General features: G+C 44.3%; 1 protein-coding gene across 6 annotated transcripts in view; it reads left to right on the forward strand.

Annotated features, from left to right (window-relative positions):
* Window positions 1–22,302, forward strand: part of CELSR1 (cadherin EGF LAG seven-pass G-type receptor 1) — a 160,450-nt gene that overhangs the window by 52,453 nt on the left and 85,695 nt on the right. For all 6 annotated transcript variants that reach the window (XM_068669716.1, XM_068669710.1, XM_068669712.1 and 3 more), the window contains exon 2: window positions 14,474–15,112. In XM_068669716.1, the coding sequence (XP_068525817.1) occupies window positions 14,474–15,112 (639 nt within the window). The remainder of the gene's footprint in view (window positions 1–14,473; window positions 15,113–22,302) is intronic.

Here is a 22,302-nt window from a genome sequence, read left to right on the forward strand (position 1 = left end):
CTCAAGAAATTCCTCTCTATTGCTGATGTTGTTTCCCTTCCATTGTTTTATCGTATTAATCCCATCCTGGCTCCCACAATTATACCCCATTTTCTGTGTCACAGCCCGTGCTGCCACAGGTCTGTCTCTTTACTAAGAAGCTGCTGATCACGGTCACTTATTTTACCTCTTTGTCTTCCCTCAATGTCTTGTGTTTTCATCCTAACTGTATGCTTGGAGAGTTTTCTGTTCTTTTCCATGCAGCAGCTCCTGGAGGAGCTGCAGCCCAGCCAGCCTGAGCCATCCTTAAGCCCATGAAGTAAATTCTCCATAACCACATGCACTGGGGCCACAAATCCTTTTCTGCAGAGACTCCTCTGCTGTACTACTGTTATCTTATTGTATGTTAGAAGCCTGCTGAGCCCCAAAGCAAAGATGTACAAACAAAACAGAAATTCCTCTCCTGGGGCTGAAGGAAAAACATGGTAAATGTCTGTCCAGCTCATTCTGGATGTGGTCCTGAGCAACCTGCTCCAGGTGGCCCTGCCTGGTGGAAAAGGACCTCCAAAGTACATTTACATGTATGTTTGTAGCTGGGACACTTTCTGAGCCACATTAATGTGTGAAAAAAGCATCAGTGGAAGAGACATAAAAACCATTGAGCCTGGTCTCAGCTGTCATTACAGGAAGGCAGATTCCTGTAGGTGTTGCAGGAGAGAGAAATACACAGTGGGAATAGAAAGGAGGACTATGGGACTCTGAGAGGTGGAGGAAGGGGCAGATAGAGGAGAGATGAAACACAGGGGAATTTTGATGCCAGGAGGTTGACCTCTGTTGTATTAGCAGAGCACTGTGTCAATATTGAAGCACGAGCACTCCAACACAGCTCCTTAGCTCACAAGGACCATGTGAGCCACTACACAACCGCTTTGAGAACTAAGTTTGCCCTTGTTGGTGTGCCAGTTCTCCTTTCTTGCCCATCTCTTTTGAGATCTTGTAGGTAGGACTTCCTACAGCACCTTTGGTACCCATTTTCTTTGCAAGCTCCACAGGTCTCTGCATCTTCTCCACCAGAAGCACTTGTGCCAGACAAGGACTGGACAGGACCTGAGCCCATACCAGCAGTGTGGAACCCAAATAATGTGCAGTTACCCTTGAACGATTCATTTTCACATATCAATTCATTGGTTTTGCCCTGCTTGTGCGTCTCTGCCCCACTTCCCCACTAACCGCTGACAATTTGCATGTGAATTGCTTGGCTTCAGTATCAGGAGATGTTTTGTCACAGCTTGGGACACCAGACTGGCCCCGTTCACCTCCCAAAACACGCATCTGTCTCCCTGCCCTGCTTTGAAAACCTAGCAGCTGAGTAGAGAGGGATTAGCCTCTAGACAGGGCTTTCAGAGACAGACTTTAATTAGAGGTGCAGGATGGAGCTGAGCAATCACCTCTGATTACTGCTGCAAATGCTTTAAGAAGAGAAATTAGAGCAATGGCGTATTAAGAGGTGGGCTCTCAGGCCTTAATATCTCAAGCAGTTCAGTCTTTTTAAAGTGCTTTGGCCAGATTCTGGATCATGGTACGTGTGTGCACACCCAGCGTACCTCCAGTCACCCACAGGCGTTACCACCTTGTGGGAGGTGAAGGATCAGCAGGGCCATCCCTCGGACACCTCCTCCTTGGGGTGGCAGCTGTCCTTGTGAGTGCTCTCAGGGAAGCACCAAGTGTATTTTAGAGTCCTAAGTCTTCGTAGTTGTGCATTTCGTGCCCACACGACCTCATTGTTGTCCATTATTTCTTACTGATTCATCGATTTTCTGCTGGTGACACGGGATTGCTGTTGGGAAGCTTCTCTACAAATCCCACCACTGACAAACTGGTTCTGAATCACCACGGCCTGCACCGAGTGAGATCAGTACTTTTAAAGTCATTACGGAAATGTCATTAATTAAAGGGAAAATGAAAGCATTTGTGGAGCAGGGACACACTCACAGACCTAAGAAGCCCCTGGGCTCCCACTGTTTGCAAAGTGTCCTGCACGTCCCAGATGGCAGAATGCAGCAGATGCTGAATGGCATTAGCTGTTAATCAATTGCAGTATCCTATCTATCGGCCTTGGACATGTTCAAAAAAGAGAAAAAAAAAAAAGTAGTTACAAGTGTGGATGTAAGGAAAAATGTAGTTTAATGTACAGGCAGGGAAAACATTTCCTCTGTGGGGATACTGACTTAACTTTAACCACCGAGGTTACGGCGTTTTCTGAAGCCTCAGGTTACGGCTGTAGGAACAATAGTGCAGGAGATGTCATCAGCCTACTCAGAGAGCCAGGAGAGGTCATTTTACAGAGCTTAGGCTTTTTTTTCTTTTTTGTTTTTTTTAAAGAGTACGTGCCCAGCATGGGAGCCTGGCGTCACAGCCCAGCTTGTTGCTCATGGGAGCTTGTTTTAGAGACAAATGCAGAAGGATTTAACCACGAAACACAGAGCCAGTAGCAGTCCTGGAGCACAAACGTGGAGTTTGATTTCCATAGGAGGGAACTGAAATGTCTTCTTGGACAAACAGGTCTCAGATAAAGAGGGCAAAACACATTGGTAGCTTTTGGGGACACCAGAATATTTTATTTTGAGCTTGAATATTTATTTAAATTTTACTGCTGTGAAATTAAAAAAAAAAAATGGAAATATCCATGCTTAATTAGAAAGTGTTGAGTTGGTTTTTGGCTTTGTTTTTTTGTTTTGTTTTGTTTTGTTTTAATGAAACTGAGGTAGAAGATATGCTTGGCAACTGCAGAAGCCCTTTAAATTTTCTCACATTTTACTGTAATGAAATTAAAGTAAGTTAGAGGTGATCAAGGCTAAGGTCTGGCTGAACACAGCCCAATCCCACAGGCTTTCCCACTCACCCAGAACAGACTATGGAAGTTTGTTTCCCCTTTCCTGCTGAGCACAGCTCACTTGTGTAAGCTGTCCGATTCTCCTCCCACCATCTTATAGGTGCCGATGCAGCAGCTTGTTTTGGCTGGGATGGCAGAAAGGGGAAAACAGGAGCAAAAGCCAACTTCTCTAGGGTAAGACTCTGCTCCAAGGGGTATCGCAGGATGAGCCTCTTCAGCCGCTCTTTGGTAGTCTGCCGTGATGGGGGACGCCTGAGCTGGCGGTCAAGAGCAGAGACTCTACCTGATCATCCTTAGCAGCACAGGATTTTGAGTTAGATATAGATATATAGACTAAATATACATTATGGGGTGGTAGAAATTACCTAAGTCATTCCCAATGAAAGATTCACTGAAATAGGTGTGTTTCTGGTACTGGTTTTGGTGACCCAGTGTTGCCAAATTTCGGGTGGAAATGTTTTTCCTCCACCACCCAATTTTGGCCAGCTGTCGGGAGACCTTTGTGTGCATCTTGGTCTGTCCTTGTTTGATGCAGAGGATGACACCCGTGTGACAAATCGTGGAGCCGTGTTGGGTGACAGCCAGGCATCACCTGCCTGTGCTGCCCCTGACCTGCAGCATGCTACAGCCCGCTCCCTTCCTGGCGGTATTTATGGGAATTTTGCTGGCCTTTCAAAGGAACTGCCCCATGCTGTGCCACTGCTGCCTGCTCTGCTCATACACTCAGTTAGCAGCATTATAAACCTCTCCTGACCCGTGTTGCAGCTGCTTTTCCTTTCTCCCTGTCACCAGCTGTCAAGTCCAAAAAGAAGTATTTCCTTTTTTCCACATAAATCTTAAATCTGCGCTTCCCTTTCCCAAGGGTCCACCTGTGAGATATTCGAGAAGCTTCATGCAGTGAATGCTGTGAGGATTTGTCTGGTTTAGGTACTCACCTCAGATGTCAGCAGGCTTATTTTGAAAAATTAGAAATATTACAAAATACAATGCTCCTGGTGCTGCTCTGCTGATGCTGTGAAAGACCAAGGATGCATTGGGAGCTCCAGCATTTTCCTCTCTTACTTACTGAAGTGAATTCTTTTAAAGGTACCTTCTATGTATAGAAATTGTTGGGTCACCTTATGTTAGTCCTAGAATGCAAAATATGCTTCACTCAAGGTCTGTGTCTTACAATCTGTCTGGCAGAAATTTTTATCTGATTCCTGCCGAAGTGAATCATGCAGTTATAAATCCATTTCTACAGCTCGGCTGAATGGGAATAATTAGATAGGCATTTGAGATTGCGGTATCGTTTCCGAAGATCAGTGTAGTTTCTGCTCTTCAGCAGTGGCTCAGAGTCACTGATGTTACCCATCCGAATCTGTCAGAACTTGACGTGCCATTTCTTTGCCTCGGCTTTCCAAGATGACGCACGGCGATAAGAGGCAGGCTCTGGCATTCTTCTGACTTGGTCCGCGGGGCTGCTTTCCTCTTTGTGCGAGTTTTGCAGAGCAAACCACAGGAGAAAAACACCCACTCCAGGTTCAAGACTGCAGAAACAGGAAACGAGGGCTTTGTCCTTTTTGATTAGTGTCCAGCATACCAGTTTTGATGGCCAGGATCCAAGAACAACCTTCGCAATTGACCATGCAGCCAAAACCACGATGATCTCATTGCCAATGGCCAGTGACACGTAGCTGGTTAACTAATCAAAGTTATTTTTCGGTTTCGAATAATATTTTTTTTAAAAAATAGTGTGTGTTGCCTATAATGCGGAATCTGAACAAAATACATGGGATTTCTTCTATAAATATTGCCAGTCTGGTGGGTCTTTTCCAAAACTACAAAAGTTCCCTAAAGGTTTTTGCCTATTTTATCTTCTATTTGTTCTATTTGTCTATTTTATTCAGATGATACAAAAGAAATCTTATTGCAGTTTCTTATTGGCTTAAGTTTCCTTTTGCTTATTTGCTTCTTATTCTGTTTAATTTAGGAGGCCTCTGTTAAAAAAAAATAGATAAGCAAATCCGGTCTGTTGAAAATACAGTAAGGGTAAAGAATACCTATTCCCTTCGACACCAAAAACTGGGGAAAGGGTGGTATTTTGTTGACAAAACTATTTTCATTCTGGGGATTTCTAATGGAGGTGAGCTAATTGAAAGTCTGAATTCCTCAGTGCATGGAAAATGGTTGTATTTTATGTTGGATCCCAGTGGAGGGACCTTGAGTACACTACTCACTGCTCATCTGTGGGGTGGCTGCTCCCCATCACTCCTCTGGATTTTCATCTGCTTCTTATTAAAAAAAAAGCAAAACAAAACAAAACAAAAAAACTCTTAAACATTAATTGAACTTGAGAGAAAGACAAAAGGAAGTGATAAAGGCTCTGAAACCTTTCACTTCAGGCATGCCTGTTACAGGTGGGACATCCATGCCCCAGTCACTGCTCCCATCAGCATTTAGAGCTTCGAAGTGAACTGAGGTGGCACGGGGAGAGCATGAGGAGGGGGTAACTCTGCTTGTCTGGGTCCCTCCTTGGGAGAAGCGTGTTCAAGCAGAAGGAGCAGCTGAGCAACCTTTGCCATGCCTGGCGTGTGTGGAAGGTGATGCATGGCCATTAGCGCTAAAAGAAGCCTCCCCTCGTCCTCCCCTAGATGGATGCCCCCCCGGTTTCATCCTGCACTGATTTACAAGTGGTCTTGTGATGACTGCAACTAGAGGAAGCTGGAAAAAGTGCACACGTGCCTAGGAACCCTCTGAATTTCCCACGCTGTGCTCCTGCAGATCACGCACACAGTGAGCAGCCCGCTGAGCTGTCACAGCTGATTTTTTCTTGTGTTTTTCTGCTTCAGGGACGTGGGCAAGGCTGTGCATTGCCCAGCATATCGGTGGCTCTTACAGCTGATACGCAACTGTTTTGAAAGCTGAGCTGTAAACAGAAGTGACATCAGGAAAAAGGGGCTGTTGCCTTTTGTCAGTGTTCCCTCCTTTGTTTTTGAGTCGAGATAGCAAATCTGAACTCAGGCCAGCGGGAAGCATCCCTGGGCTTTCACTGTGAGCTGCAGACCTTGTAGGAGTAAAGAGCAAAGCGTATCTCAAGGCAAATGACACGTGGGAATATAGAGACGTTCGGAAAAATAAATGTGATGGATTTTGTGTTGCTGACACTGTTTTGAAAGGAGCCCTTTGAGGCCACTAATACTCATTTTCTGTGTGAACACCGAGGCAGAGAAGCTATTTCCTTATTGCTGCCCCTGGTTTTGAACCTCCCAGACCCCCACCCCAAGTCTTCCCATCCCAAAAATTGTTTTAATCTATCGAGCCCTGGGGAAGTTCTTGCTGTCATCAGGCCAGATGAGTGAAAACATTTACAGGGAAGAGAACGAAGCATTTTGTGACCAGCCATTGCTTGGCTTTGTGGGCAGCACAGCGGGATACCCCAAATGGGCACTTTCTCTTCTGAAGTTTGCAGTTTGTTGGGTGCTTTCATGGTTCTTTAAGAAGCCTGTCTGAGTCCTCTGTAAGACTGGGGGACCAGGGGACAGGGACAGGCACATCTCTTCTGCTGTCCCTGCCGCTGCAGCCCCCACTGCGATGAGGTGCGAGATGCAGACCCAGGTGATGGGCTGGGAAACCAGCTCTTGCCTTTTAGCTATGGATATTTAGCTATGCATTCAATTAGAATGAAAATGCAAAAGATATTAAAACCTTCTCTCTTTAAAGTTCAGAGAGGCTTGGAAATCATCAGGGTAATTAGGCAATAGTTTTGGTTATGTATGAAGCGAGATCAAGCCCTGTGCAAGGCGGTGGAGCCCCCAGCAAGTCGCTCCGTGTCTCTATCAGGTGCAGCCATCTCCAGTGGGATTTTTCATCCAGACAGGTTTGATGGGTGCCGTGCTATGTGCAGTCTCCATGGGCATTAGCATGAAGTGGGAACCAGGCCCTCCAGCTGCAGTCCAAAGGCTGCGTCAGAGGGGGAGAGGCATTGGGGTGGGATCCTGGGCTGTCCCCCTCCAAGGGCTGGGGACAGGGCTGGGGACAGCACAGTGATGGTGTGCAGGGAGCTGGCACAGCCCTGCTGTCAAACGTGGCCGGTCTTGCTAGTCCCTGCTAGCAGGGAAAGCCAGCTTAGGTGCAGGGAGATGGGCAGAGCCCAGGAAGGAAAATGGCTTTACATTTTGGCAAGCTGGAAAATCTCCTGGTCAGGAAAATGGTCTGGAAGGAGATGGCAGTGAGTGTGCTCATGCTGCCTTCCTACACGGTGTCCTTCCCTCATCCAGCCTGTGCTCAGGATGGGGACTTGTTTCCCCCTGCCTGCCATGTGGCTGTGCAGCCCTGCCAGCTTCTTCCCTGCCCACACCTCTCCCCCCACAGCGGCTGTACCCCATGGGCACCAGGTCTCTGAGAGCAAGCAGCGATGCTGGAAGAGGGTATTGAGGAAAGCTGGGTCTATTTTGAGCCTCACTGCAGTCAAAATTCACTGGTGCTTATTCCTGCCAGCATATCCAATGTGCCTTACTTCCCACCCTCTGGAAACACTCCCTGCTATGACCAACCCAATTCGTGTTTCAAAACTCGCAGCTCGCAGGTGCTGGTTTCAGAGGAGTTAATGGCAACCTTGTGCGGCATTGAGCAATCCAGTTGGCATCGATTTGTTCTTAATCCCCTATGCGATTGTTCAGGCAGCAAACTGAAATATGTTGTTTTGTTTGTGGTTTTTTTTTTTTTCCAATATTGTGTACAAAGTAAATAAGCCTGAATAGCACAGGCTGCATTAAAGATAATGATGCCAATATTATTATTTTTATTTTTTTAACACACCAGGAATTCATGGTTGCTTTCTGCAGTTTCTCCTCTCACAGCTTGCCTTTCCATAGCTGTCTGACTGAGCTCGTACTGCTGTTGTTGCTGCCAGGGGGACCAGTGGGTGAGAGCTGCCTTGGGACCCATTGCTCCACCATCCCCCAGGTGTCACAGGTACCCGTCTCTGTCAGGATGAAGAGATGACTCATCATACACAAGCAACTACATGAAAGCAAAAATAAGTACATGAAAGCTTCATTTTAAGTGTTTTCAAGAGCATCTGCAGCTTGTGGAGCATGAGAGGTGGCTTTCCCTGGAAGCTCTTTGGCAGCATGTGGGAGAAGCCAGACGCTTTCTGTGCCTGGACACGCTCGTCAGGATCCTCTGCTTGCACCAACCCTGACATCACTCCACAAGTGTGTCTGTAGCCAACACTGCTATGGTGGCAGGGCATGACATGGCATAGCCACAATCTGGATTTGGGCTGTTGTAGTCTGTCTAAAGTGTTCACAGTGTGGTCAGCCACAGCTTTCACCTCTGCCACGCGTGGCACGTAAACCACAGTGGCTGTATGCTCCCGTCTGCACATTCGCCCTGCTCACCCCTCATGTTTTCATTTCTGCTCTCGACGTCTTGGTTTTAAACCACTACCCTTTCCTGACAGACTGTGGCTCATGTCTGGGGCTGCCAGGTCAGGAGGGAAGCTCTGTACGAGTGCGATGGGCTGCTGGCAGGGGCACATGCAGAATTAGGCCACAGGCCCAATTTTGGCTGGGAGCAAAGCCTGCTGGAGTCAATGGGAATCTTCCTGTTGACGTAATGGGCTTTGGAGCAGGCCTCGGCCTTGATGTTCTTCAGTCCAGTGTTTCTAATGTAAACATTTGGCGTAGTGTGAATAATAGATAATTATTTTCATATATTCTTTCCAAAGTCCACAACTTGCGTTGGCAGTCAGTGGTCCTAAGCATGCAAATGTGATACTAGCAGTCTGAAATGAAGGGAGGGACAAAAGCCATAATTCCTGTGGCCAAGGGGAATAATTCCTGTGTCATTTCATTCAATGTGGTATAAAGAAGGAATTGGTCATCAGCAGCGTTTCTGATCCCAGAGCAGGAAGCTTTAACATGATCCATTACTGCCTGTCTAAGAAATGATAGGATGTTATACAAGATGTGTTTACACCAAAACGGGGTGATGGAGAGTATTTCTCAAAGACGTCAGTTTGTCCCCTTTTTTGTTATCACAACATTTAGTATTGCTTTTCTTCAGCAAAAGAGAAATTTGTATTTTCATCTGTTTCTATTACATAACAAGGACTGCTTGGGGATGTGCTGGGATGGTTGCCCCTGGCCCTTTGTTCTGCCCTTTTGGACAACTAAGACCAAAATTAAATTCACAGTTTTGCCTATTTTCCTTTTACTTTCGTGGTAGTTTTTCTCCTGTTTTGGCATAGCATCTTGCTTAGGTTCCCATCCTCCATTTTCTGTGCAGTTTACTTCCTTTTAGGATGCTTTCTCTGTGCTGTAAGCCCCTGAAATTCTCCATAATGTAGACAATGTTTTAAAGAGTTTGTCTTATGGATGCTCACAGCTTTCTTATTCCTGATCATAGAATGGCGTTGTAGTGCCTACAGCAGTGGTTTGGAAGGGATAATTTTAATACACTAATATCTTACGTATTTTAAACCTTTTTCCATGGTGTGCAAGCATGCATGCAAGGCAGGGGCTTTGCACTGCAGACTTTGCGAGGCAACAACCAACCAACATTTAGTGCAGGACTACTCATGTCACTTTTATGGATGTCTGCTGGGTTTTACTGCTGTTTGCTCAGCAGGCAGCTGAGCGAAACCCGTGTTTTAAGTTCCAGCTCTGCTCAGGCAGCCAAATATTGCCTGCTGTCCCCACTGCTATGAATGCTGCTACTTACATGCTGCTGCCACCCAAGCAGTGGAGAGGACACTAAAACTATGGCATCTTCAACATTAATTCAAGGCTTAGTACTGAACTTGCTAGGCAAAGAGGTAAAAAAAAAATGAGGCCTTTTGCAGATTTCACTGCCACTGTGGCTTTTCCATTTGGCAGCCACTGCCACCCATCTGTTTCTTCTCTCCTGACCTGCAGAGGATTGCAGCTCTGCACAGTGTAGCCTGCTCCCATATGTAAAGACACGGCTGCAAGCAGTGAGGGATGGAAGTCTGATCATTCAAAGGCATGTTACCAAATGACGTCTGCTGCCTATGGATATGCCTGCTTCCTACGAGCTGGGAAAAGCAAGAGGTTTATGTGAACCTATGGAGTGTCCTCATTCTGTTCTCTGGCCAAGGAGTTTGCATGGCTGTGTCGTAAACTCAGGCATCTGCTATTTCCAGATACATTATAAAGCAGGATTAGATTAGATGTGGGTTGGGATATCTATGAAAAAACGTTCTGATGCTAAAATATTTATATAAAATATACAGCTTTGATAATTATCCCTAAGACCCTTGTATATAATAAGCCAAAAAAAAAAAAAAAAGTGTTAATTGTTTTATTTCTGCCAACTTCAAAAACAAACAAAAAGATCCTTTCTGGCCAGGTGCTGCCATTGCCAAATACGTGTTTCAGTTAAACATTGCTGTGTTTACATTTCTAGATAATAAAATTCTTTGGTTTATGGACTGCCAGAAGATAGAAAGCTGAGATTAAGGTCTCAAATTTGATTGGGTTTGTCGTAAAGGAAAGGTAATCACGAAACAATGGCTATTTAATAAATTCTCAGTTATTACTGTATTTTAGAGAGGTTTGTGCTTTTGTCAGCTTTTACTGTATTCTCTTTTGTTTGTAATGTGTCAATAGTAGTTGTATTAAATCTTTTCTTTAGTTTGATGGAGTGTAAAGATTAGTTGCTGTTTTTTTTTTGTTTTGTTTTGTTTTTTAAGGAGCATATTCAGCAATGACAATGACACAAAATATGTCTACTTTGATTTCCACCTTCTGGAGATTTCTTTTGCAGAAAGTATATATAGAACATTATTGCCTGGCTATAAGTTCAGTGTGCATGAACTGTGTTTGTAATGAACGCCTCTTTCCTCTACAATTACCTGGCTGTCCAGAATACTGATATTGGTCCATTCACAGTAGTGTGAAACATTAGTAGACTTTTTTTTTCCCCTTATTTTTTCCACCTTGCTTTTGATAAATTTACTTGTGACACCTTTTGAAAGAATATTTTATGATTTTTTTAGGGTATTTTTGTTGCCTTCATTACCCCAGTGTCTCAGCATTTCAACATCTGCATCCCGTGCTCCACAATTTACACATAAGTGCCGTTATCACAATGTACATAAGAGAAACTCCGGGACAGAGCAACAAAAGCCACTGTGACAGAGGTTTTAGGAGCCAACCCCACAAAAGGATGTTTGGAGCCCTATTTTTCTTCTTGATCCATCCTTCCAGTGGCTTGGGCTGCTAAGATGCACACAGGCCACTCAAGACACTCTTAGCAGGATGCCCACACATCTCATCTGCCAGCATGGCTCATGTTTGCAGAGCTCCTTCAGAAACACTCCTGCACCCAGCCCATTTGTTGAAGCCAGGCAGATGATGGCTGTGAGAAGCAGTGACAGCCAGGCCTTGCACACACGGACGTGTTCATCTGTGCCTAGGTCTGCTCCAAGGAGGAAAGTGTGTCCAGCGTTTCTCCTATGTAGCATCCTTTGAAGGTTGTTTCACACCCCTGACTGAAGCCATCTTGCACCTGCCAAAACACGATGCAGGCTTTTTATAGCTGCATCCTAAGACCTTTGAAAAATCAGGCTGTGTTCGAGCCTCTTTAGCAGAATAACAGATTGGTTGTGCTTGTGTATCGGGTAGCTGCATATGGTAGGCATGTCAGACAGTGAAAGGACATGAAGTACTACTGCTCCATAAAATAGTACTTTCTAATACTATTTTTCTCCAATTTCTGGCAGTAAACTTCTAAAACTTTCTTGCAGTATTTCATCTGAGAGGCTCAAAACACGTATATTGTCATGTATGTCAGACTTACTCAATTCCTGATAAGGACAAGGCAACATTTTCACTTCCTTCGTTGCACTTGCTTCAGACCCTCAAAGGGAATGTTGCCTGTTCAAAGTAGAATAGATACTAATTTGGTCACATAAAACCACAGATTGTTTCAGCTTTCCATGAATTTCTGAATGAATAGAATGATCAAATCCAGTGATTCTGCTCTCAAACCCACTGGGGATATGAAAGAGCTGCTTGTCCAGCAGGCTGTATAGCCGTGCCGGTCTTTTGTTGCCCATGGCACACATGCCTGGCTCCTTTCTACTCTCTTTTATTTTAATGCTCTGCAATGGGGCTGAACAAAGCCAAATTTGCTTTTGAAACATAACTTAATTTTGCAAAATCCATCGCTATATGTCTGTGCCCGATTTTCTTTTGTGCTGCCTTCAGAACAACAAGGCTGTGTGGTATCTGACACAGGGCTTTTTCCAGTGATTTATTAACTGTGTCAGAATAGCTGTTGTGAATGCTGGGAAGCTCTTGTATATTGTGACAGTTTATATTGATTATGACAGTTTGTAGACTCTAGTGTGTTGTCAGACAGTGGATAGTATTTTGTCTTCTTACTATACATACCATGGACTATAGATCATAGTGTTTTCTTAAAAAAAAGGACCCATTGTCCACTATTCTCATTCCTCGCTGGTATGAGAGCACTTCTGTAGGGTATTGTGCAACAAATAGCAAAATAGTTCAGGGACCCTATGGGACAGGCAATCAAATGTCAATTGCTTTAGGAAAAAAACGTGAATAGTTTATTCTGCTTCTGTTCTTTCAGTGGAACGAGCTGTGCAGTTGACAGAAGTGGGTAAACTAGTCTGAGGCTGTCGTTTATGAAAATAAAATGCATCCTATACTAGCTGTTGTCCAGACATCCACAGACTACACCAGAGGAGGTGGTTATACATGACAATTTTGGCTACTGATGTTTCTTAAAGGTTGCATTCAGTGTCTTTGGGTCTTCAAGGAAGCAGAAATGTTTCTAGAGTGAGTCCAAGGAAGAGTTGGTAAGGATCTCTGGGAGAAAGCAAAAGCTGGCACGTGAGCAGCTATGATGGGCACATCAAAAAGATCACCCCAAATAATGACCTCTTCTTAGTGTTTGCTTTTAGCTAGGCAGTAGTAAAGTAACACACAGGAGAGAAGAATTTTCTGTTTGCCTTAAAGCAACTTCAGTGTGAAAAAAAAGTCAACAGCTGAGCTTTTACAGATATCCTGATCAGGAGGATGGAGTTGAAAGCCATTTGGTTAATTATGCAATAATTAACAATACATTTATTAATATAATATAAGCAATCAACACTACATTTATTTTTTGAAAAAAGAGCACTTGGGGTGCAGCGATAACTGTGAATGGCAAAAGAGCCATTCTGTTTTTTCTGTTCTTGGAAGACCTTTTAGAAGAGACCATAATGGATCATAAACTTACACTTTCAGATAACAGTCCTTGGGAAGATGACCTTTGGCAATCCGTGCTGCTAGAATTTTGATCTCACACTGGTTTTAGGTTGATTCAAATGCAGTTTTTGCTGTGATTATATATTAATGCAAAATCCATTTCCACACATGCATTATGGTTTGACTAAAACACATGCAATAGCAGGTCACTTGTGAAACTGTTATTTCAGGGATGCTTTGGGCCAAGTTTATGGGACTAGGCTGGGACCTAGGAGAGCTGGATTCTGTTCTTAACACCCCTGTGGGCTGGATAGTGGCCACTCAAGCCAGTTCATCCCTCATGAGATGAACTCACACCCATTTTTAGTTGTTTATTTGCTCTGTAAGATCTTTGAGAGGGAACATTTCCTATCAGAACTCAGTCTCAATCTCTCCTGGGATCTCTTGATGCTACTGTAGTACTAATCATATTTTCTGTAATGTGAGCTATATTTTCTTAATGAGTCCTTAATGTTAGCAAGGAGACAGAATCAGACTAAGTGGTTTGATTTTGGTGATGATGCAATTTCCCATTCCATGCTCACATTGAATTTGGATTAATTATAGCATTAACTGTATCATCACAATTATGTTTTGTAAAGAAAGAATGTTTGGACATTCATAACACTACAGTAAGTAAGGTATATTAAGATTTTACAGTGACATCTCTCAGTCCAGTGTCAGGTATTATTACTATGCACATATTTATGGGTTTTATTGCAAAACATCCACAGCTGTACCAGAAATGCTTGAAATAAAGGTTAAATTGAAGAGTTTTTAAATGTCTGCTTCTCATTACTGATTTTTTTTCTAAGTTTCATAACATTTTCTGAAGAAGGTGTGTAGAATGAATGAATTCAGATGTTTAAATGTGAATATTTCCGTAGGTGGCTTTTATCTAAAGCTCTGGTAACAACTCTCTGTCTGTGCATAGTTCTGGCTCCTTAAGCCTGAGACTGCGCCTGGAGAAGATAATTTTGGTGGTGTGCTGTGAAAAGCAACAGCTTCCCAGCACCGGCTGTAGACTAGCCGTGACTTGTATTTAAGATCCCTTCAGTTGCTATCAGGAGAGCCCCCTTGGTCATCCCAGGGCTGTCAGGCTGTCTGTTTGCTCACTAGCCCCCGCCATTTGTTTGCCTGGGATGTTCTCTGGGTGTGCTGTTTGAGATATTTGAGGCATTGGTAACCACTGCAGAAGGATGCATTTCCTACTCAAATTCTGGTGCCCTGAAATGCCTCACAGGTCTGTTTAATTTCTAGGAGACTGCCGGGATGTCCTTGCCCATAGGTTGAAGCCCGGTCCCTGACACCACTGTAATCTTTTTTTTCCCTTCAGATGGTGTCCACAGCGTGACAGCAGTGTGCACCCTGCGCGTCACCATCATCACCGACGACATGCTCACCAACAGCATCACGGTGCGGCTGGAGAACATGTCCCAGGAGAGGTTCCTTTCTCCCCTCCTGTCCCTCTTCGTGGAGGGGGTGGCAACAGTGCTGTCCACCGCCAAGGATGGCATCTTCGTGTTCAACATCCAAAACGACACGGACGTCAGCTCCAACATCCTGAACGTGACCTTCTCGGCCCTGCTCCCTGGTGGCATCCGAAACAAGTTCTTCCCTTCCGAGGACCTTCAGGAGCAGATCTACCTCAACAGGACCCTGCTGACCCTGATCTCCACGCAGAGGGTGCTGCCTTTTGACGACAACATCTGCTTGCGGGAGCCCTGCGAGAACTACATGAAGTGCGTCTCTGTGCTCAAGTTCGACAGCTCGGCCCCGTTCATCAGCTCCAACACGGTCCTGTTTCGTCCCATCCACCCCATCAACGGGCTGCGGTGCCGCTGCCCGCCCGGCTTCACTGGCGACTACTGCGAGACGGAGATCGACCTCTGCTACTCCAACCCCTGTGGGAGCAACGGGCTGTGTCGGAGCCGAGAAGGGGGCTACACTTGCGAGTGCTACGAGGACTACACTGGTATGTGTTTATCTTATCTTTGACCCATGATTTATATGTTAGCCCGTCAACCAGGCCAGCTCTGTATCAAGCTGGAATTGCTGACATTCTTTGTCAAAGGGAGAAAAACTCCTGGTGGTGCCTTCTGGGAGGAGGAGGGCTTCTGAGTGCCACACGTCACTTGGGGTAAGGCCGATATCCTTGGGGACACGCTGTGACAGGAGCCATGCCTTGCTCCAAGCTGGGCCAGGGGGATCAACAGCTACTGAAATGATTCCCCTCATGTGAATTTCTACCCACTTTGTGCAATCATATTTCATTTACCTAAATACTTGGAAGGAAAAAGGTGGGCCATGTCCCATGGTTTTGCATGTTAACTCCTTCCTGGCACCTCAGCAGTGCCCACCGGGGCATAATGTGGGTGGGCAGCCTCAGTAAGGTCACCAACCCTTGGGACAAGTGCAGAGCATGAGGGTGGCTCGTAGTGCCTAGAAACTACCACAATATACATTTATGGGAAACTCTGTGAGGCAGCTCCAGTTTGTAAGTGTCCAGGTGGACTCCAGAAAGCCTCTTCCAGGCCCATGTCCAGCAGCCTTTGCCTCATCATGATCTTGAAAGCTAGTGAAGATCAAAGTGCTGCTTCTCAAACATTCTTGAGATGTTAGGGAGGAATACCAGCCGAATGTTTTCTGGTGCTTCAGTAAAGGCAGTGGGATTATTTGAGTGTTTGAAGCTGCATGTGCATGTGAGCATCCTGCGCTGAGGTGCTGCCTGGCTGTAACTGATGCTGACAGCTCGTCAACATCTGCTGTGACCCCCACAAATGAGGTGTAAAGCAGAGGGGACTGCTCCCAAGGCGGCCTCTCAGTGCTGAAGTTATAAAAAATTGAAAACATAAATTATTTAAGTCTTCATATAAAAAAATAATATGATGTGTATGCCTACTGGGCTGCATCCAGCCTTCTAGGTGGAAGGGTTTTCCTTCACTTTACATGGCTGTTGGCTCAGGACTGTAATTAAAAATGCAGTGGTGAAAGGAGCCAGCAGCAAGTGAGCAGGGACATGGCATCAGTAAGGGAACTGGGCTTTCCCCAGCACAGGGGCAGGAGATGCTCCCTGAGATCAGAGGGGCTCAGGGCAACAGAATCTTCATAAGGTGCTGGAGACAATTTTTTTGTCTGACCATTGAAACCCTGAATCTGCCTGTGATGGCTGGGATTCTGGTCTTTGCTGAGGAATGATTGTTCCTGGGAGGCTTCTTGTGTGTGACTTATACAGTGAAATGCATTATGAAGTCCATTTTCTGTGCATACAGTTGATGCATGATATGGAAAACACTTGGCATCACACAATAGATTTTATAACCAGTTCATTTAATTTAACATGTTTATGTAATACTATAGTATGATTAGGAATGCTTAGAAATAGCAAGTTTCATTGAAAATGGTATGCATATAAATAGACTTAATTCATCCATGAGTAAATGTCTTGGAAAGTTTTGGAATGACATAGAATGATAGAAACATGCCATTCTCATATCAAATTTTGGAGGTCTTTTGCTATTTTCAGAATAAAAAGACTAAATATGCTTAAAAATGAAAGAGGATAATTTTATATTAATAATTCATGAACATACTTAATAATTAATTCTGTAGTCAGAACAGTCACCGTACGTATATTATTCATATAATATGAATATTCATATATTCATCAGCATAATATTCACACACAAAGAAAGATTCGATCTGTAACTGTGTTTTCAGTGCATATTTCTTGAGTTAAAAATTAACTGTCCTGCCAGGATATTGAAGGGATCAGAAATTAAGGAATGTGCACTGCTCATAGGCATGCCAACTTTAGGTTTCAGAGTTAACCATGCCTCAGTGAAACTTTTTATTGTTTGGAGTGACAGTTTGCCTTGTGTTCAAGAGGGCTCTGGAATTCCTTATCCTGTAAATTGATACAAATATTATTGACTATATCTGTTTTATTGCGGAATGAATGCAGTAGACATTTAGTATCCACTCTGTGGTTGGTTTATGTTACATTAGTGCCTTTAGGCTCAGTGTTGCATGACAATGTTTTTTCCATCAGACCTGACACACTTGGCCACATATGGTGGTCATTAGATGGTTGTTTTTCACCCCTTTTACAGAACGAGGTGGAAAATGTTATCAACAAGCAATCTATCACCAAAAATAGTTTACAAAGTACTTGATCCATTGTTGAATTTTGTCCATGATCTCCTTTAAGAACTGCATTATTTTGCCTACAATTTTTGACCTTTTTTTTAAATAAGTTAATATCAATTTGTAAATTGGGTTTATGATCTATTAATCATAATATTGCATTTGCTGCTTGTATATAAATATTTATTGTTTGCAACAATACAGATTTTATATCTATCTAACATTTAAGCAGCACAGGTTTATTTCAAGAACAGCAGTGTGTATTGACTCATAATGCAGCAACTGTGAATGGGAAAAGCAGAACAGTGGCTGATGGCACAGACAGAGCATTGCTAAGGCTGAATATTGGGAGATGCTGGCATTACAGACATGTTTCCATGGGATAAACTCAGAGTAGTAACATACCAATATGAAGTACTTAGGAATCTCTGAAATAATTGTAAAAGATGAAATATGAATGGTAATTGTCAATGAAATGCAGCCTGCTCTGGCAGCTCTCATGTTTCAATTTCCCAATTAAGAGCCTATGTCGAAAAATAATTGCAAGAAAATGCTAAGATCTATCATCTCTCTGCTAACATACGCTGAAACTCGATGATAAATCACTACACAATCATAACCCTGTACTGAATCTATCTGACTGGTCACCTGTTAAAAATATAGCATTTATTTCCTGTGGCAGATAATTATGTCCTATCATAATCAGATGGAATTTCCCCCCATTTTTCCACCCTGCTTTGAAGCCCTCCATTTGTTTTGAAGTAATTGTTAGTCATTTATACATGATGAAAGTTCCTCTGTCTTCAGGAGTCTTCTGTTACGTGCACAAAGGTAAACTGAGCTCTTATAAGATATTTTTGAAACCTGAATGCTGGCTAGTTTTTGGTGAGCTGGAATCAGCTTCACTTCCTGTGATGGAAGGAGGTGAGGGAACAAGGACATATATTTTTAATCATGTTTTTCAAAACAGCAACTGCTTTAAATTCTGTTCTTTTATAGAAACTCGTGCGCAGTAGTGAACAACGGTGCGGGCTGACAATGGTGCTATTGACAGCAGGGAGCTGTGTGCATGACTACAGGCTTAAAGGACGTAATTTAAGTTAAGCAAACAGACTGAATGAACTCAGACACTGTGGAAAACCTGTTTCTTTTTTCCAGCTACGTTCTGTGTATCTTTGAGTGCTGCAGGAGCGGTTGAGCCTCCTATAGGCCATATAGCTGTGGACACCTCTTTGGGTGCATCTCCTGCCCTGCCATCAACTCCTGCAGCAGCTCGGTGCCTGTGATCCTTCTGCTCAGCAGCAGCCACCAGCGTTCTCCTCTGCTGTCCCAATCCCCCAAAGTAAAACTGAACCACACAGAACAAAAGCAATCCAAAGGGAAAAAAAAAATAATCCTGAGATAAGGAAGAGATTTGATGTTCCCACAGTTCTCCGTAGCACAGGGCATTCTTTCTGCCTTCTTCGCTACTTCTCCCCTAGCAAGGAGCAATTTCTGGGGAAAAAAGATATTGCCAGAGAACTTCCCATATCCTCAGCATCTCTCCTTGGATTTCACTTCAGAGAGGGGAGAAATCTTAAGTGGTCATAAATCTTGTAGTAATCAAATACAGCAATTAGAGATCTTTTACGTGTTATATTTTTTTTTAGTCCTCATTTATTTTTGTGATACCATATTGATGTGAGAAATCGTGCCATCTAACTTCACCGCAGTGAGTTCTCTCTGTATGTGCCACAAGGAGGTAATTGTAGCTGGTTTTGCAGAGTCATGCCAGAAGGCCCTATTCATGGTGCTCAGCAAGTTCTCAGGGTTTGGCTCTTTCAAACAACATCTAGCAGTAAAAGCAAACATGAAGATCTAGTTCTCTGGTTTCTTAACTCATATCCATCCTTCAGATAGTAATTTCATTGCTTGGTCTGATACTAGTTTCTCATTTTTCAGGCCAGAGAGATTTATTTGGAAGAATTTCAGCTTTCAAGTACAGAAATCTGGCAGCCAGGGTAGCCGTAATGAGCATTTTATCTTGGGCGAGAGTGTCTGAAATTCCAGTCTCGGTTACACTTCTGCAGCTCTGATAGAGCCCTGCACCCATAGGTGTGTAACAGCAAAGTCTTGTACAGCAAATCTTAATATTTTAGGCAATTTTCAATGGCAAGGCTGAAAGTTTATCATCCCAGGGCCGTGGGGCTTTGCCAGCAGTTTCAGACACCTGTGACCAAGTTTGTCCTGAGCACAAGACGCTGCATAAGGAATTGTGTTCTTCCCAAACACTTCCATGAATGTAGGGGCCTTGTCCACAGTACGGGTCAGCTTTATGGATCATCTCTCTGAAGGGTACCTCATTCAAGTATTAAGCTGAATGAAAGGGAGTTACTACAGTATTTTGTACTGGTGCTACCTAAACAGTGTCCCTTAGTCCTGGTTTCCTGGTAAAGGAACGTACATGTACCGGATCCTTTCTTAGGATTACCACTCCTTAGTTTTGTTCTCTGCACAGCTTTCCCACCACTTCTTCAGCTTCCTCTGTTTCATCCACATAGAATTTGTGTAAGTAAAACCCTCTTCTGCCTTTACTGAATGAGCAGACATCTGAGCTGCTGTGGCCATGGCAAGCTCCATCCCTGCTGCTGGCAGCAGCCGGGCACAGATCGGCACCTCTCCAAGCCCCAGCAGCTCACGGCGCTTGGCCAGCTGGTGAGGGCTCTGTGAGCAGTACAGAGGCAGAGCTCCTCCAAACATTTCTCAGAGCAGGACTGGTGCAAGAGCTGCAAAAGCCTATCTTTTCCTCTTTTTATGATCTTTGCCACTCAGCTATGTACTGTGAGACGTAGCGTCTCATAAATCTGTCTCGCAGTGCTTTGAAGTTTCCCCATATGACCATTGCATTTACCCATGCCACAGAGCAACGAACCACAGATGTTGTCTCATGAGCTGACTTAATATCTAAACATATGAGGAGGAACTTATACAACCTATTCTTTGCAATTAGCCATGGATAATAAGTCTTCCATTGAGTATTACACAGTGCACGCTGCATTTGAAGAGCACAGCAGTCGATTGTGCAAGTTACTTTCTTCTCTCTCTTTTTACTGTGATGTCCATTTTACATCATGGATTTCCGAAAATAAGTACTGGCTTGGGATATTCAGATGAAGAGGTATCAGCAGGCAAAATTCTTGCCTTTGGGTATATATGTGGTCAAGGAACTATGACTTCAGTTCGTTACAAGCCGTATCCATACAAAGCACTTTTCATCCAAGGATTGCTTTGGACTCTGCAAAAGTTACTTTAAACAGATGAAGACCCTGAGACACCCCTTTGAGAAAGAGTGGTGCTGTCCCCCTACTCCAAGGGGTGGCAACCACGGCGCAGCATCTTCTAGGTCCCATAAAAGCAGTTGGTGCCAAAATCCAGAGCAGCAAGGGCAGCTCCTGTGAGCCATGCCTGGGCTGCTGGTGGCTGGAAAACTGGAGGAGAGCCCTGTGAAGGGGATTTCTTTCCTGACACGCTCTCACACACTTACCTGCAGAGATCTTTTGTGCCCCTGCACGTTAAGATGTGTCCTTGCCTGTTTTTGCAGTGCTGCTCACTGTTAGGGCGTGCAGGGATGGGGCCAGCACACAACAGCCTCGTGGCTGGGCTGGAGCCTCCTGGTGCTCAGCGGGACCTGAGGCTGATAGCACGACCGTGGAAATACTGCTCCATAAGGCAACTGAAATAATTAATACAGAGTAAAGCTACGTTTTTATAGAATAGAGTCAAAAGCTGAAGTTTATTAAACTTTTAAACGTTGTCACGCTCCTGTCGACTGTTTTTCTCTAAATGTTGCTGAATCACAGGAGATGAACATCTGGAGCCTGGAGTTTGCGTCAGATTATCACAGGAGTCCCTGCAGAGGTCCCCCTCTTCTGTAGCGGGATTTTTCCCTGACGGATGTTTCCTTCAACTAATCTTCAACCTATGCTCACTTGTCAGGATGCAGAAAGCCTGCTCTAATTGGATTACTGTGGTGTATTTGTTGACACTTCTCAAACTGTGTAAATGGCCTGCAGCCCTAACATCAATCTGCTGTGCCTTCTCCGAGAGCCCGGAAAAGAGTTTTATCACATTACCCTCATCCCGATGTGTATCAACTAGCTACTGTTTGAAGCCTGAAAGCCTTCCCAGCCGTGCAGCAACCCTCCCTTACATCCACCCCAGCTGCTGCCCGCGGATGGTTTTTGGTTCAGCTGACGTCTTGCGTTTGCCGGTGGTTTGGGTGCCTCTTTTGGAGCCTCGCGTCTTCTCCCCCTCACCCGTGGAAATTCTTGCGCTGATCAAAGCCCTTCGCTGTCATCTGGAAACCTAGCTACAGACTTACTGCTTTGTTTGGTCTTTTCAATTAGTTTTACAGCGGTCTGACGAGGTTCCTGCTCTTCGCAGGCCTTTTTGTAGTGGGTGCAGGAAGGGTGCTTTGTAAAAGAAAGCAACAGGTCCCTCACCAGTACAATCACTTAGCCCTGCCTTCAGAAGCTACTTTAGTCATACATCTCCAAAACAATTATGAATTACAGGGTCAAAAATGTCTAAGGTCTTGAAAAATTACAGGGTCCAAAATTTCTAGGGTCTAGAAAATCCTGCCTAGTGACTACAGCTCGTCATTTGGGTTTTCTCTTGCATTGTTCTGCTTTTCCTTAAGATGGTTGAGTAGCTGGCCTGGTCTTCCCTTCATTTCCCTGCTCTCATTATCAGTCACCTGCAGAATTTATCACTGATGATCGTAGGCTTTCCTTCCAGTTGTTGACAATATCAAGTAGCATATAGCTAAAAATCAGTGTCTGAAGGATGTGGGAAATAACTTGTTGGAGGATTCCATGCTTACGATTACATTTTTACACCTGACCATTATTAATGCCATTGATGTGTGTTATATTGTGATTTGGGGACAGGGTAGGTTCTTACTGGCGTGCTCGCGGTTACATGAGTAGGCAGGCTGCTGACCTGGCATTGCTCCCTGCTTGGCTTTGGCATCTGGCCTCT

This window comes from Anas acuta, chromosome 1 (assembly GCF_963932015.1).
Source record: "Anas acuta chromosome 1, bAnaAcu1.1, whole genome shotgun sequence".
Taxonomy (NCBI): Eukaryota; Metazoa; Chordata; class Aves; order Anseriformes; family Anatidae; genus Anas; species Anas acuta.